Source organism: Odontesthes bonariensis, chromosome 1 (genome assembly GCF_027942865.1).
Source record: "Odontesthes bonariensis isolate fOdoBon6 chromosome 1, fOdoBon6.hap1, whole genome shotgun sequence".
NCBI classification, from domain to species: domain Eukaryota; kingdom Metazoa; phylum Chordata; class Actinopteri; order Atheriniformes; family Atherinopsidae; genus Odontesthes; species Odontesthes bonariensis.
Genome location: NC_134506.1, coordinates 21,678,501 through 21,696,170, shown reverse-complemented (window position 1 = coordinate 21,696,170; position 17,670 = coordinate 21,678,501). Strand labels below are relative to the sequence as shown.

Sequence of the window (17,670 nt, the reverse complement as noted above, 5' to 3'; positions counted from 1 at the left end):
TTTCTCTTACCACGTAGCAATGGATGTGTTTGTGCAGATGTGGATAGTTGACTGCGGCAGTGAGCTCAGACACATCGAGTTTAACATAAAGCTACTGCTGTTGTGTTTGTGAATGGTTATGGCTGAATACCAGGTATCTGCCATGCCCTGTGCCAGGTAGCATGATTGGGTATTCCTGCACTGATGAATGATGGAGTAATGACAATTGAGTGTTTTGGAGGGTGCATTGTGTTATTATTTGTTTGATTATCTGTTTATCTTTGCCCTCCTATTATACGATTTCCGTCTACACCACTGTTCCACAAACACAACAAACTATTCCTCAAAACATAATGTCCCTTCACAATTTACACCATGGTGTCTCACCATAGCAACCAGCTCCAGGGGCATATCCCACACACTTCCACCAGTGGAAGTGCACAAAGCTGAGCAGCAGAGGCTAGAGATGAATAAAAGACTAGCAAGATGCAGCAGAATTGATATATTTCACATTGTACAGCCTTTTCAAAACAGAGTATAAAACTAAATATAAAACCCACAAATTAACTGGGGGTGAAATGTACAGTACAAAGGCATTTTATCTGAGCCCGTAAAACCAGATTATGAGAAATGATTTGAAAGATTAGTATGTAAATCCCTCAAAGAAAATATTTAAGCCAAGATTTTAAGGAATTTCACCTCACAAACAGGACTATTAAGTTCTCTTCTCGACATAATTATGGTCGTTCACAAGCAATGCTGGCGAAAAGACAAATGTCTTCTGTCTGTCACACAGTTTTAGGGAATAAACTGCAGACAATGAGATCAGAGAAGATCAGCTGAAGAAAAATTCAGATGAGTTTATTAAATTGTATATGAAATGAATGAGAAAAGAAGAAATGTTTGTCACCCATCTTGACGCTGTTCTCAGAAACTCTGGCATCAACCACTCTCTTGCTTCTGCTGCAGTTATTCAAATATGTATTAAAATGATTCAAAGTGCCAGCCCAGGATTGGTTATATACTATATAACTATATTGCAGTCAACAGTGCGGTGCAATATGGAAAACAAAAAGAATAATTTGGAGTCTTGTATCTGACAACCATATGAATACAAGCTCGAATTTTTGGTCTTCACCTACTTTTGTGGGACTATGTGCTACATTGCTGCTCAGTCCTCTGCTTTGTCCACAAACAGAGAAGCTACAGCAAGCTGTGACTTTGTCCTTTTTCTCTGAAAATTAGCTCCCGGATTCAGTTGGAAACAAAATGGATGAGAGCTTTTAGAGTAATCAAATACAGTACAACAAGGCCCTTAAACAATGAGGCTAAAATACTGAGTGGGAAATGCTCCGCTCGTGGAGTGAAGCAAAACCAAATCTGTAATTCTAATGGTACTTTTCCTGTTGACGTTCATATTGGTAATTACTCCGATGTTTAGTCAGTGGACAGATGGAGTATTTTTAAAACCGTGTTGAAAAAATTGTTTCTGGTGAGAGCAGATGGTACTAATGTGACGGCAATTTGATGCAAATGTAAAGATGGCTGCTGTCATTTCCTCGTAGCTTTCAGAAGTCACATTTTTCAAAGAAGAATGTGGTAAACTTTGAAAGTCATTGTTTTGAAGAAAAACCGGGGAGTCCACCAACACCAAACACACTTCAATCTCTCACAGAAATTCATGAAATCACCCCAATTTCTTAACAGCGCACTGGGGGAGGTGGTAATATTATGAGCCAATGGAAAATCGATGAGAAACTTTGAAGCTTTGTTGGGTTTGACACAGTTCCTGCCTTCAACTGAAGTATGAGGACAGAAGTCCTTCTCTGGAGGCAAACGGGAATGCTGGTCATGCTGCACAACTCCAAAATCAAGCCAGAAAATGAGGTTTGAGTTCCACACGGGCCTACTTTCAAAAGCTGCTGGGCTGTCACTTTCAGATGCTCATGAGAAAAACAGCAATAACACCAGATTTTTGTTTGTGTGTGTGTGTGTGTGTGTGTGTGTGAATTAAGTACATGTAAAGCATCCAACCTTTTCAAAGTGGTGGTGCCGTTATCACCACCACCTGCGTAGATATTTGTTACCCTTATAAAAGACAACCGAGGAGAATCACATAACTTTACCAAATGAAGTACCTCCGCTCAGTAATATGGTTTTAAACACAGTGATGTTTCACTAGAAATACTGTTGAATGACTGCAGCTGCGTTTGTGACCACACACATCTCATCACATGGTGACACTTGGTCAGGAGCTCTTTGTTTTCATGATGCAGGGAGCTGCTCTACGGCCGCATGTCTCCATTTGTTCTTCTGGCATCCATAAGTGCCACAAAGCTCGTTGCCATGACGATATTTATATTTTGACAGCTCCGTCAACAGGTGGAAAATACCCTGCAAGTTAAGAAAAAATAAAAAAATAAAGCTATGCAAGTTGAAAACCAAAGCAAGCAGCTCCTATTGATGACAAAGCATCAATAGGCTACGTCACAACCAGGCAGTGAGAACTGATTGGTCACTTCATGTATTTCTGTCAGACAATGTCATGAACCAAACTGCAAGTAGAAATAACTTGATTTAACATGGAGTGGTTCTCAAGGAAGAGATGTATACCTTTGCAGGTGTCCCCCAACTTTTCTTCAATTCAAAAACATTCCATTGTGATTGTAGGTGACGACAGTGCAGTGTCAGGGCTCTGCATTTGTGTTTGGAAGTGTAAGACACCTGTCTACACGGAATCTAAGTATTTACGTATGTATAAATGTGTCAGGCTGGGTGGAAGTGCGAGGAGTGGAAGGACACGGATGCGGATTTTCAAAAACAAGACTTGATTTATTTTTCAAACAAGGTTAACATAAATCCGATGACAAAAACTAAACTATGAAAACAAAACATGAGTAAGACCAAACAAAACAAAGACTATGACTTGGAAATACATGAACATACTTCGCTTGGCTGTGACCGTGGTGAAGGGCGTATGGTGAAAGGATTTCACAAAGACTGTGAGAAACCAGGAAACTAAATACTGAGGGAACTGATGAGTGAATGGATGCAGCTGAGAAAATCGACAGGTGAAGTGAATGAACTAATGACCTGAACATGGGGACTGAGGAAACAGAAACTGTGGGGAAAACAAAGGCAAAACTAAAACATGGCAAAACTTAAGAACTAAACATGAACTTAAAAACTAAGACATAACCTAAAACATGATAAAATACAAAATAACTAAAAACATGGGGAAAACCCCATGGACGTGACAAAATGAATCAGACATTCACACGCGGGCCTGTATAAATGCATCGCTTTTACTTTGACAGACATCACACGAGCCTAATAGCTTCTCTGCTGCTAAAGCTGCGTCGAGCTTCAAAGTAAGATGAGGGTTGATCTACTACTGTAGACAACAAAGTATATGCTATATTCTACATGAATTTTTATGTTGTAAAGTTGTGAATTTATTTTATCAATGGAGAAATTGAGCAGCCTTGCTTTGTTGTCTACAGTAGTAAATCAAGGAAGTGACGTCGACGCAGCTTTAGCAGCAGAGAAGCTATTAGGCTTGTGTTGATAATAATAAACTCCTGGACTATGTACAAACTTCCAAATGCATCGTTTTGTGAGTACAGACCATATTTGTACTACTGTAGAAGTTTGGTGTCATGGCATGTGATTTTAGTGTGGTAATTTTGGAGATACTGCCAGGTCCCATTAGCGCTTGTACTAAGCTATTCGGGATAACTCAGTAACTCAGCTGATGTTCAGCCAATATCGAAAAAACTTTGGGTGGGCTACTTGGCTGGATGTCACGGTTCAAATGACCCTAGGGTGAATCTACTCCGAACTATCACTTTAAACCACATCCCCATGATAAATGAGTGGCCTTTTGATTTTGTTTGGTTTAAGTTTAATTTGTTTTTTATGGACAAATGGCCAATACAACGAGGAAGAAAATTAAATGAACTAAACACTCCGGGTCAAATATATTGGGAATAATTTACAACACAAGAGTAAGAAATAAAGTTTAATACAACTGCTGGTGAAGCACTACTCTTACTCTCAGATAATGAATATCTAATATGTACACGTTACATTTTTACTCTGCAGTTAATTCGGACCAGCTCTGACAAACTGTGCCATTCTACATTATTTGCTGATGTTTTTCACATTTTTTTTTCCCTCTTGGAGTAACCACCTTACCGAGCACAGCTGGAGTGCCACGCTGCCCCAGATTCCTGCTCCAGCGGCACACCTGCTGCTCAAAGGGCATTTCAACATTAATCCACTTTGATGTGTAGGAGAGCCAACAACCCCTCCAGTTCTAATAAGACACCAAAGACATGATAGGGCCACAAACACTGTCATAACAGTTAATCGTGATTATAATCTATGAGGCGAGGCAATGCTATTCCTTTGATGACACTGTCTCTACAAGTCTAAATATGGAGGATTTGTTTTGGTCAAAAAGACTTTCGGTCAAACAAGATCACTCCTAGCAAGAACCTTGCTTTCACTTTCATTTCGGCAAACATATCTAAAGTTTTTTTTTTTTTAAATGCTCTTTTTCTTTGTGGCACAACATAAAAGCACTCGCAAGTGACAAGTATGAAACTAATGTGGGTAGATGTTCCTATTGTGTTTAATGAATGCTTGCCCGAGGAGTCAGAACCATTTTTACTAGGGATGCACCGATACCACTTTTTTTCAAACCGGTACGATACCGATACTTGGATCTGAGTACTTGCCGATACCGAGTACCGATGCTGATACTTCTACCACAAAAAAATGTAATAAATTGGAAGACAGGTTTTGGTCTCACTACCCCAGTGGTTCCCAAATGTTTTGTGCCCAAGCCACACCAAAGGACAAGTATAAATCTCAAGGTACACCTATTGTGCAAAATAGTCCTTATAACACGTGTTATCACTCATATCATGTAAAATATCTGTAAATGTGCATAACTATTTACTAATGCCAAATACAATGTGACAAGACAACTATTACTCATGAAATATATATTAACGAAATATTTCAAAAATTAATTTGAAACTTTATCAAATTAGGCTTAATCAAAGCAGCAACACACTCATTTAAAGTAGTGGGGAAGGAAGAAGGTGCTTAATCGCATGGTGGGAGATGCTTAGGTAGTCCGATGCAGAAGAATTAGCTAACTAGCAGTTCAGCTAACTTCTCCCGACAGGAAGCACTCAGGCTGAGGATTGCTGACACCCCCGGTCCAAGTGAAGCCATAAGACGGTAACTTTCATGATACTGTCAACAGTTTTTTTTCCTCTTTTCTATCGGTGGTGGGTTGTCAGCAGTCTCTGCACTGGTGGTTGGTGGTTTGCTTCACACCAGAAAGCGCTCCATTTTCCCTCTTTCTCTGTTTTCATGTTGTCCTTCAGCCTTTGATGTGTCACAGTCTCATAATTCCCACCTGCGCAACTGCGTTAACAGCGAAATATGGGTTCTCTGAGGATTTTATTTTTTTCTTTAATTCTTTTTAGGAATAGAGTTTTCCTCTGTATTATGAAACGAGTACATACAAAGTACTGATATAGTAAATAAAATATATATATATATATATTTTTGTGTAGTTGTATATTGCACACCAGGACTCAGACACCCTCTGATCGCGGTCTTCATGGAATCGGTTAACTTTAACGAGTACGAGTACGAGTACGAGTATGTTAGAATAGTATCGGCCCGATACCCGATACCAGTATCGGTATCGGTGCATCCCTAATTTTTACACTTAGAAATAAAGAATAAAATACTTGATATCCCTTTTTTTGTTTGTTTGTTTTTAATTGGACAGTACAGGTACAGGTTGTGAAGCCACAAGAAAGTGCAGCACACTAACACCGCCACATCTTTTAATTGGACCTTTTCAGCCCGCTCTCGCGCTGCAGAGATCATCTTCTTAAAGCCTTCACTGCAAAGAATCATTAACTGTCACTGGGGGTTGTTTCTGCATCTAAAACAGACATTACATTTATGCATAAGGAGGAGGCAGAACAATAGGAACTATTTAAACTATTTGTATGGCTCTTTCTTCAAAGACTTGCCACACAGTTGCCTTAACTTCTTTTTAATCTAATATCAACTGGGCTATGCTCTATAGCATGTAAACGGGAATATGAATAGAATATCATATCTGAAATTGATGTAACCCTGTAATTGGCATATTTAGAATAGGGTCATTCATTGGGATTTTACTGTGCATGTAACCTTTGCCATTGTGCATTCTTTTGTCTCAGGCTGTGTTTCTTTGCCCAACTGGCTTTTAGTTACTGACCATAAATCCTCTTAAAGATGTTAATTGGTGTAACATTACGGAACCCTCTTGCCAGGTACCCTCTCTTTTCTTTTTTAGCCACGGTTACTACAGAAACAGGTGGACAGCGACTAAGCTATGAACTGCAAAATAACAGCAGTGCCAGAGAGGGCCTGTTGAACTGGAGAGTCTGAAGAGTTAGAGATCTGACAAATGAGACATGAAAGGCCAACTCGCAAAGAAAAAAAGAAAAAAAACGAGAGTCAGGAAACTGAATTTTTCTGTCAGGTAATCCTGTTGCAGTGGTGAAATGTTCCATAAACAACAGTGCTATTAAAGTAAAATGGTCTTTCAGCATTGTTTCATGTCTGGCCCAAATGTACCATTTTGTTTGGGGTGCATTATCTTGTTAGGATGCAATTGTAATATGGTGGCAGTTGAGGGGAAAAGCCGGGATGAGAAACAGTCATGTAATCCATCAGTTCATTAGTACCATTTCATCAATGAATTGCATTTATATGTTTCTTTCTTTCTTTATTTTTACTCCCTCTTAGCTAACTATTGCCCTTTTTCTCCCTTTGTTTAAATGTCCGCTCCCTCTGTGTGACTCACTGATCGGGTAAAAGAGTAAGGCACAACGTGCACGTTCGCACACCCTAGGACAGAACGAACAGGATGATGAAAAAGAAGATGACTGATGTTTCTTGCCACTCTTATAAGGCAAACTTTTCTTAATTGTTTTGTCTCATTTAGTGTCCTCCCCTATATGGCGCCGTCAGTGCCACGCTTCGTGCTCTTTTGTTTGCTTATATCTGTGTTACAATTAGAAAGTGCGATTGTACATCCATGCACCAAAGCCAACCAATAAGATTTTTGGACAGACTCTTACAGAAGGCGGAGTGGACTCGATCCTGCCACAGCTGCCACTTCAGCTGCTCTCATGAGCAATACTGTTGCACTCACAGACAAGTGCCAGGCCACGAGAACAGGCTTAAAACTAAGGCTGGGCGACAGTAACAAAGTCTTTGCCGACTGCAAAGGCTACTACAACAACAACAACAAAAAACATGATATAAAATATTCATCCACATGAATTAAGACAATACACTGAATCTACATTGACAATGGTTCAAAGAACTATGGAGTCAGACAGAAAAGAGCAGAGGTTCTATTTACAAAGAGGTCTCAAAATTTAGGCCATAATCTTTTAAACACGAATTTTGTAGCACTGGCTTTGTTTGACTGATTGTTACTTTATTTTTCTACCTACATGTAGACTGACATAAAGCTCAAACCATTTGTTTACTTGGCTGACGTTTCCAACGGTAGTGCATGACTTTTTGTGGGAATAAATGTTTTTCTAAAAGAGCTACCGTGAAAGGCCTAAAGAAGCACTGAATCAGCTTTCCAGGAATGCTCCGATGATCCCGCATCGAAATCTGTATCGGATCCAAAACAAACTCAGGCTCTGCAAGAATGACAACATATCAAATATCTTAAAAAACCAAGATACATTCCTTGAAATGTACTTCCAAACCTGTTGTCATCTTTACTACTGTCAGGAGATCATTCAAGACTCGAGTTGGCTGCACAGATTTGAGAATAGCTGAAATTCAATGACAATAATACAGCTATGAAAGTATTACCCCCTGAGATAAAGACTATTTAAAGCCTGATGGCACAGGCTGAAGAAGTGCATGGGAGAATAATTATATTTCTCTGTTTGCTCCATGCACGGATAGCTGTGCTAGGCAGCACCGAGGCCAATCCAATAAATTCCCCGCCATCATGACAGGTGAGAGAGATGTCGATTGGGTCAAACTGACCTATCCCTTTCCTTTGCAAAAAAGAAAACAACAGAAGTCTGAGTCTGAATATCTTTACAGAGCTGAATGAAAAATAAATGTGAAAGATAACAAAAACTATGGTATGGTACCACAGATGACATTACATTGACGTTAGGGTTGGGAGTTTGGGCAGGATTGTTGTAACATGAGCCGCTTTCGGACAGAGTAGTTATAGGAACGTAGTTATCAGAACTGTCCTACTCGAATTTCGTTCTGATAACTGCCCTTCTGTTTTAATCTGCATTCGCACATGAGTCGGGACCTGATAGGGACTGATGCGGCGCGCGCAGCCGTTTGCGTCAGTGACGTGTTAGCCGTTAGCCGTTAGCCGTTAGCCGTTTAGCGCTATATTCAAAACCAAAACAAAACGGAAAGTAAGGAGAGAAGAAAAAACACCACAAAGAAGCTAATATGGAGAGTGGGGAGGCCACTGTGTTCATGGTCTGCATGATGGTGATATTAATCATGGACGATCACATCAGGCGTCTAATATCGAGGCTGGAAGAGCTCACAGAGAGTCAGGAGACGATACTTTTTCATTTCATGAAGGAAGAAAGGAGAGCAAATTGCTGCAGACAAAGGAGACAAAGTGTAAGTTTAACTTATTAAACACCCGCAGGTTGTGTCCGTGTCCTATGAGGAAACATTTCAGCCGTGATAGCATGACATGGGGCGTAGCTACCAACCACTAACACCTCCGTCAGATGCGTTCTATAGAACCATGAAAAGACCCGACCTCGGAGAAGGAGCTAAATAGTTATAGGAACTGAGGGAGATAGCCCCGAGTTCCTGTATGTCCGAACACGGGAGAAAACGGCCCCGCGGATTAAAAGGTTATTAGAACTGCCAAAGGTTCCTACAGTCCGAAAGCGGCTATGGTGTCTAACTCAGCAAGCTGGGTAGGCTTATGCCTGATAGCCAGAGACAGACCTGCTTCCTGCACTTCAACAATAAGTGTGCTGCTTAAGCCCGGAATTACAAGTGCTTGTATGATCTCTAAAATGGTTCGGTGGTCTCATAAGGTAAAGAGAATAGAAGCAAGATTACAGCGTCATCATTTCCCCCCTTGTCCTTGTGTCAAACATTGCAGTTTAGTGTATGTGGATGCCAGAGCAGAATTCAAATAGGGGGATTTACCATGAAAAAGAAAAGAAAAAGATCATGAAAAAATATAGAAGATGTAGATGATTGCAGGTAGCATGCATGTTGGGTTCCAGTAGCAAGAGAGGTGAATGCCCTGCGTGTCTAAAAGTTCCCATTTTCACAGGCCCGGCCAGTTAAGACAGTGAGGATAATTAAGCCCCCGTACCACCCAAAGATTCTGGGTGGGGATGCAGAGGGCAATAACAGTGAGAAAGTAGATTCGGTGAATTAAAATTGTACCCCTTCATCAGCTCCAACAAGTTTAAAAACAGTAAGTCCTTTGTTTCGGTGGACATGTGGAAGAAACTGACTAAACATGGGGCCAGTGGAGTGAGATGTCCCTCTCGTCTCTCATATAAACTGTATCTGAGCACTGACATTTCAAATCAAAAAGTTGTTAATTCACTTTTTACAGTTCTCATGCTTGTTACCTTGATAGGGGTTGGCTCACCTTCCAACCCATCAACGGGTCCCATACTGAAGGAAACGAAAATTGATGGAAAATACACCATGAGCTCCACCTTATCCCCTCTTTCTATACCTGATTAAACTGTGTTTGACAAGGGGAACACAATGTACACAAGGATATTAAAGCTAGCTTTTTTTCTTTGGTTAAAAAGGCTGAATTGTATCTTGTCAGACCACCTTGCTGCTCCATCCCTTGGATACAGTGTTTACTGAGTAGGTGCCAGGACACGGTGTGATTGTACATACTCTTGGTCCGAGAATGAACAGGCTCCACCATGAATAACAATGCCTGCAAAACCCCACTAACACAAAACGGTCAGACACCTGCATCCTGTGGGAGAGTCTTAAAGGGTGAACAAGCTTTATTTGTGGCGCACAATTATCTGCACAGCCTCCAGAAAATTTTGCCGCTTTAAAACATTCTGTATAAACAGAAAAATGTAATACCAGACATGCGTCAAAGCCACAATTGAGCATTAGCCCCAAAACACATTTGCTGGCAAAGACGATGAAGACAGCAACAGGTGACTGGGTATAAACAGAGGCTCCCGCATCTTTCGGATGTAAAGATAAGGGGAGGATCTTTGCAGAACGTGACAAAAATAATCAGTCATTTAAAAATAACAACTCTCAATGTAAAACTGCTAAGACTTTGGGGGATTTCATCATCTGCAGAAGACACTATAAGGAAAAGATTCAGAGAATCCAGATGTTTCTGCAAGAGACAAGCCTTAAAAAACAGTACTGAGTGGCCATGATCTGCCTGGGCCCTCAGGCAGCGCTGCAAGAACAGCTGTGGAAATAACTGCATGGGCTCAAGAAAACTTCTGAAAATCATTGTCAAGGAACAGAGTATATTGATTCATGCACAAATGCAAGTTAAAACTTCACCGTGCCAAAAAAAACAAAACAGGTAAACAACTAAACGTGATCAATAAGTTACACAAATACATGTTTAAAAAATGAAGGGATTCATCATAGAGCAGAAAGAAATAGTGGCCGTGGTAACGAGGAAAACTTTCACTTGGTCTAATGAATCAGAATCAAAATCGAAGGTCAGATAAGACTTCGCCTGAAAACATCTTGAAAGACAGACACAAGACAGCTGATTTACTAAAGGCCTCACACCGGATAACAAAGGAGGCCTACAGTTGTCATTCTGCAAAGGCTTCTCCTTCACGTGTCGAAAATGAACAATTCATTCATTAAATGCTTATTTGCCCTGAAAAATGTCTGCATTGAATAAACCCTCCTGCAATTTGAATGCAAATCCCCACAAATTAAAGCTGAATGCGTGAATCTTAAGCCCACAGTCACAATACAGCACGACTGTTATGGGAAATGGTTTTTTTTGTTTGTTTGTTTGTTTTTTTACACAAGCGGCCTCCCACAGTCCAAAAACACGTACGCTAGCTTGATTAATGTCTCTAAATTGATCCTAGGATTGAGTGCCAGTATGAGTGTGTATGCTTGTGAGTCTCATATGTCTCTGTGTTGGCCCCCGTGACGGATCGGTGACCTGTCCAGGGAGTACACCGCCTCTCGCCTGATAACATCTTGGATAGGATCAGCAAGGATAGAAAATGGATGGATTAATGAAGCAAGTGAAATAAAACATGTCTCAGTAATAGCTGAAGTAACAGAAGTGTCTCAATGAAGGCACAGGATCCATTTGTGTGACTGAGTTATTGTTCTTCTGGAAGGGAAGTTATGAGATGACATCTTTGAAAATGCAAGCCACCCTTCTGCTTTATTGCAGACTCAGGTACCTTTTACAGTCTAACAGATAGCACACTAAACAGTATTTCAATGTACTGTAACAAATCTAAGGAGGCTAAGTCTCTCGGGATGCCCATGCACAGATTCAGAATACCAATTACACAGTGGGAGCCAACATTTATTGTGCTGTCAGGGTAAAACCTAATCAGCTGTGCCTCTGGCAATCAATGATACAGCAACAGCACCTTTCGAGCATCCACTGGAATCCAAGTTAATGGCTTCGTATGACTGAGAAAGAATTGATTAGTTCATGAAATACTGTATGTCCTCGGTATGCCCAAAGAAAGATGTCAGAAGATTTTCAAAAATATTTGTAACAATTGCTCTTGTGGATGAACTGACCGCAGTCAATCGTTCTACTCGGACGTGCTTCCTCAACGGGTCACTTGTGACTGACACAATGAGGACAACATACACACAGGGAACATTTGGTGTTTTTCATTTTCGGTTTCTCGTTTTTGTCCCCCCCCCACTTCGTTTTATTCCCTTTCTTTCCAAGACTGACTCTTTAGGCTCCACAGGATGGCTTCCTCGTTCACTCTCGTTCTCATTCGCTTTGTTGTCATTTTGTAACAGAACGTGAAGTCTTGGTCACAGTCACCTCTTCTCAGATGCTTTGTCAACTTCCTGACTGATAAGTCAAGCTTTTGAATATAAGCACTGAATCTATGCCACCGAACAATAATTAGAAGTCAGTATAGTAAATGGACACTGACATCCCCAGCACATTTAGATAGATAGATAGATAGATAGATAGATAGATAGATAGAATCTAACATGAATGTGTTCATGGTGTGATGATGAGCTGTAGGTTGGTTGTGAACTCACAGACAAACAAACAGTGAAGCAAACATCCTGTTCATCTGCCAGCAATTACAATATGATGCTGAGACACTCATGTCAAATCTCTCTTCGAAGCCCGTTGTCAAATAACTGTGGAAGGGGAGGGAGTGTGTGTGTGTGTGTGTGGGGGGGGGGGGGTTCCCCACAATTTGTAGCCTCAACATCTACAAAATCGGCCTTCCTTAACAATACGAAACGCACCAGACTAGATAGTGGTTTTAAACGCAGCTTGCACTTGTCAGAATGGGAAATATGGCTTACCTGTCATAACTCCATCTACTGTAAGACATGGTCCTGTTGGCGCTTACTCCCTCCATGTCCCCGGCGAAGTGGACGGGCTGGACTGGACGGTGAGACGACGAAATTAAAGCGCAAACGCTCCTTCTTTACTAGTGCAAAATACGAACTACTGGAAGCGCCTTTAAGTGAATGAGCAGGGGAGGCTGAGCACAGCCAGACGCTCTTCCATGGACTATACCACTACAGAGAGGGGAGCGCGAGCTGTCAGCTCACTGTGCACGCGCCGCTGCCGTAATTAATTAATTCATGGGGGACTCGCAGTTCAGTTTTGCAAACCTGTTACCCTGCTGCGTGCGAGAAGTCAGCATAGTCTTCAACCTAATTAAACGGTCTAACATGTGGACTACTACCAACGAATGACACTGTGTATTGTTGTTGTGTTTTTGTCATATGTCAGAACACCTTAGCAGCAATGAAGCGTAAGCAGGCGTCCCCAAGTTAAATTCTTATATGTTTTGAATGGTTCACTACATGTGGAAAGTCACGTTGTACTTTGGTTCAGTGCCATGAATATAATTAACTGCAGCTTACAGTGTTTCACAGAATCACATGTAAGTTAGGTATATCTAGCCTAAGGATAATTTTTGTTTTCTTTTGTTTTCTTAACTGCAAGTAATGTAGATATATTATCAAATATGGCTCTAAAAAGTTTGCTTGCAGTGCTTGAATTCCGTAGTTGGTTCTTTGCTGAACAGATTTTTTTCAAAATGTGTCTGATGACCAGTGTTAAACCAAGTTAAGCCCCAGATAGCACAGAGTATTTGACCTAAACATAGGCCTACCCCACGTTTGCAGCTTTCTTTGGCACACATTTGACCTTGAATGATGACAATGACAAAGTCTTGAGCCGACCCCCATTTATCTATATCTTGCCAGGAAAACAGGACAAAGATGCAGTGATTTATTGAAACATTTGCAAACATCATGATTTAAAAACTGCACAGTTCTAACAGGCTTGAAAGCCAATATTTGGTATGACCACCTTTACTCCTCAAAACTATATCCGAACCCCTTTAGACTAACTTTAATGTCATTTTATTTAAGTAGTCTTCAGGAATAGTTCTTGAAGGATATACCAAAGCTCTTCTTTGGATGTTTTGTTCAATTCTCTGTCAAGATGGTCGCACGCTGCTTCAATAATGTTGAGGTTTGGATTCTGCGGAGGACTCATCACTCCGAAAGACCTGTTGCCACTAATTTTCAGTCCATTTCTTGAGTCATTTGCCATACCTCAGCCTTTTCTCCCAGTTTTCCTTCCTTAAAAATGGCTTCTTGACAGCCACCCTTCCATTTGAGACCATTTCTTTTGAGGCTTCAGTGAACAGTCGATGGATCAACTGAAGGTCCAGACGCATCATCAGATCCTGTGTCAGGACATCACTTTCAGATACTGTTCATCTGCTGTAGATAGCTTTTAGGCCTGCTACTTCTTCTTTTGTCCTCCACTTGTCCAGTTTCCTCAGATTTTAAGGCCACTCTGCACACCATGCCAAGACTTTATGAGATATAAGTTTCTAGACTGCCGCTCTTTGAGATCCACTTTGTATTTTATGTCTGTCAAACTGTGTACTGTTTGACTATTTTTTTTAAATGATGCAACTGAAAAATGACTTATCTTTGCAACAGGCTGCTTGTAACAAAGAGCCAGAAGATTCCCTCTACAAGTAGAAAAGCACAAGGACCGGACTGAGAATGACTAAAATAAAATTTGAAAAAAAGCAGCCTATATCCAAAGAAAACCTTTCGGTAAAGACCACTTTAAAAGACTGCAAGAAAGTCTTCCTCCTTAGGAGAAAATGAACAACAAGAAATAAGAGGTCTTCTCAAGACTTTTGAAACCAGTCAAGGTGGTCATTTTCTGTGCACTTCGATTCTATTTTCTTTTATTGTAAAAAAAAAAAAAACACTAAATCAACTCAACAGCTGCTCTCTGATACCATTTAAAACACAAAATAGGAAAAAGGTTACTCCTTCTCCAAGTTGTTCGTTGGCCAACCATTTATATGCCTGTGTGATATATATCAATATGTAAATATTTAATGGCATTTTGTTGGTCAAAACTGTCACCTTGTAAACAAATGCTGTTCAGTTAGTTCATTGCCAACATTCGGAGCCTTTTGATATATGCTGTAATGTATTAATGTATTATGTTCTTTAGAAGCATTTGGATGATGCAATGCAATGCGTAAGGTTAAAATTCAGATAACTTATTGAGCATTTTGATGTTACCTCAGCATTTATCAAAATGATCTGGCTGGTCTGAGAATGAAAAAAAAACACACAAAAAAAAACTGGAGTAGTATCCGTCAGTGATGCTCAGACAGCAAATACTCTGCTGGAAGGAACGAGGAGAAGACTGCTGGTCATTTCAAGATGGTTCGTTCGAAGGTCCGATCAAGATGTTTATTTGTCCTCCACTAAAAGGAGGAAGAGCATATCTTAGAAAGTCTTGGACAAACCGACATTTGAAAAAAAATAAGAAAAAGTCATGACTTCCAGTTCGTTCCTTAATGTTTCCTGTGAAATAATTGGTCATAATGATTCAATGTTGTCAGAATCCCACAATAAATAATAATGGGACACTGCGTAAATATCACGAGTCCTGTCCATTACCAAAACACAACTGAGGAAAAGAAAGATTCTCTACCCCATCTGGCTCAATGACAGATTTTATTTTAGCACCAAAAGCTAGACACAGGGCAAAAGACACTGATGTGGAAGTAAAAGAGAAATTAAAAAAAAAAAAGAATGATTTGGACGTACACTAGGCTTTGCAATAAGATGGGAAGTGGGTATTTAAAATCTCAGTGATTAGAAGTATTCATTTTTGTGATTTAAAGCTCCAATGTTGAGAGCACAATCTACAATCCACTAAATGCCTCTCCTACCTGACCCGGTATTTGACACTCTGAAATGGCGATGAACACCACATGATAAATATATTCCAAGCCAGAATTAGGAACACAAAAAAAAAAAAAAAAAAAAAAAAACATTCTTAGTCACATCTGGCTGAACAATCCAATTTAGCAAATCTGGACCAACAGTCATCTTCAGCTGAAAACAATCAAGAGAATTAAATATTCTTCTTTACATATATACACAGCCGTGCTGTGAGCATGTATTCACTTATAAACATAGAAAAATACTTGTCAACTAGTTTGATAAGAAAATAACGTATAAAAGTAGAGTAGAAACATTTAATCAAGTCCATTAATTTCCTCATCCGATTTTGTTCGTATTACAAGATGACAACATGAGAAACAAACGGCAGTACTTCATTTGAAAGCCTGAACAGAAGTACAGAAGTGAAAGGGAAAGGTGGAACAATATGTTGCGTCTGCGGTTGCGGGAGCTCCACAAGCGGCAGGTCCGGTGATTTCCCGTTGCAGATGGGCTTAACCACGTGCATCTCAAAGCTTCAATTTTGCACTTTTTTTTTTTTGTTGTTTTTTTTTAAACCAGCAGACCATCGGGGTCACATTATTCTGTAATATGAAAAAAATTCATATTACAGAATTACTTCCAAGGATACAAAATAAATACGTTTGCCACTGTGTTACTGGAATGGTGTAACGGTTATTTGATTTATATCAGAGACTGGTGCGTCACATTGGAATGATCCGTACTACACTGAGCTCCGAAAGCTGCTCGATTTGCAACAAACGGATTTGTTCACAATACGTGTCGTGGAAGTTGAACATGGAGCACACAGCGTTCAGTGTTTCCGTCTGAAATCTTGATAGTTTTCAAGGCTACACAACGTGCTACCAAAAATTTTGTCTCTACTGCTCCTAGAGGATCTGAAAGAGCGTACTATGTCCACCGCTGATTGAACCTCTGCCCTAAAGGAGAAGGGATTCAGTCACATTTGCTACTTTCCGTACATTGAAGAAACGGTGCAGGAGAACAATCATTCAATCTATAAGACTTTCAAAAACAAAAACAATCAGATACAGTATTTGGCGATTGAAATGTAAGCAAGAACCACAGAAAAAGTCAGGAATCCACTGCAGAATGCCAGAAAATTATGTCATTATAGCATTAAGGGCTGTCTAGGCGTTATATTTATATACATACATATTAAATTTCATATATGTAAAACCAAACTCAACCTCACACACTGCACTGTGGTGATTTAATAGGTCATTAGAAATACACTTTGAAAATCACAACAAATGTCACATATGTACAGTAGCAGATTAGCACATGGGAGTAAGGGTGGATATGGCACAACATACACAAAGCTTCAGAAGATAATCTCTGCTCTGGTCAGACACTGGAACCTAAAGAAAGTCATTAACATTCTGGATATACAGATTTCATTCAATCTCGGTAGCAAGTACAAATGTCACTACAAGGCCAGAGAAGTCCTTCAGAGTACAAAACATTAAATTGTCAGGCTGATTTAGAAGGCAATGTTTAGTGTTGGGACTCTCTCGTGTGAATTAGATAATGGCTGAAGGTAGCGTGGTGTTAAAATTTGGCATTGTCAGTTGTCCTTAGCGATGTCCTGGGAACAGCAGTTCCTGGTCAAAGTATCTCACAAAAGGCCGTCTGAAGTCATGCACGTGGAGAAGGCAGCGGTCAGTCATCCACTTGGGATGTGATGTCAGGCAGAGTGGGTGGGGTGGTCGAGTAGCTGCATGAATTACAGTGATAAGGCAGACTTAGACGATCACACAATGGCAGCCGTTTTTGTCTTTCTCTTTTCTTGTAGGTTCTGGTGACGGTGGACATTCCTGTTCTTGGAATTTCCTGGAGGTCAAGAGAGAGCAAAACGATCAGAGACCGAGAACGCTGCCATTTTCCAGATACACACTTTCTGGACAAACTACTAAATATCTGGGACGTTTTGTTCACAAAAAGAAATGCAGATTTTTCTACATCCATCTTTTCTTCACAGCCAAAATGTCCCCATGGCCTTCTGCAGTTCTGGAAGCATTTTACATAAAATGATCATTATTCATGACCATGTCCTTCGATAATTTGGAAGGATGCTTAATGAATAATGCAGATTTCCTTTTACCACATCTCAAC

The 17,670-nt window shown here is 40.2% G+C and overlaps 2 protein-coding genes across 3 annotated transcripts in view; both read right to left on the bottom strand.

The window, feature by feature from the left end:
- Window positions 1–12,776, bottom strand: part of tub (TUB bipartite transcription factor) — a 55,805-nt gene extending 43,029 nt beyond the window's left edge. For both annotated transcript variants that reach the window (XM_075460058.1, XM_075460067.1), the window contains exon 1: window positions 12,595–12,776. In XM_075460058.1, the coding sequence (XP_075316173.1) occupies window positions 12,595–12,650 (56 nt within the window). In that variant the 5' untranslated portion in view covers window positions 12,651–12,776. The remainder of the gene's footprint in view (window positions 1–12,594) is intronic.
- Window positions 12,777–15,284: 2,508 nt separating this feature from the next.
- rras2 (RAS related 2) overlaps window positions 15,285–17,670 on the bottom strand; it is a 35,990-nt gene continuing 33,604 nt past the window's right edge. The window contains exon 6 of the mRNA XM_075460046.1: window positions 15,285–17,388. Within this exon, the coding sequence (XP_075316161.1) occupies window positions 17,301–17,388 (88 nt within the window). The 3' untranslated portion in view covers window positions 15,285–17,300. The remainder of the gene's footprint in view (window positions 17,389–17,670) is intronic.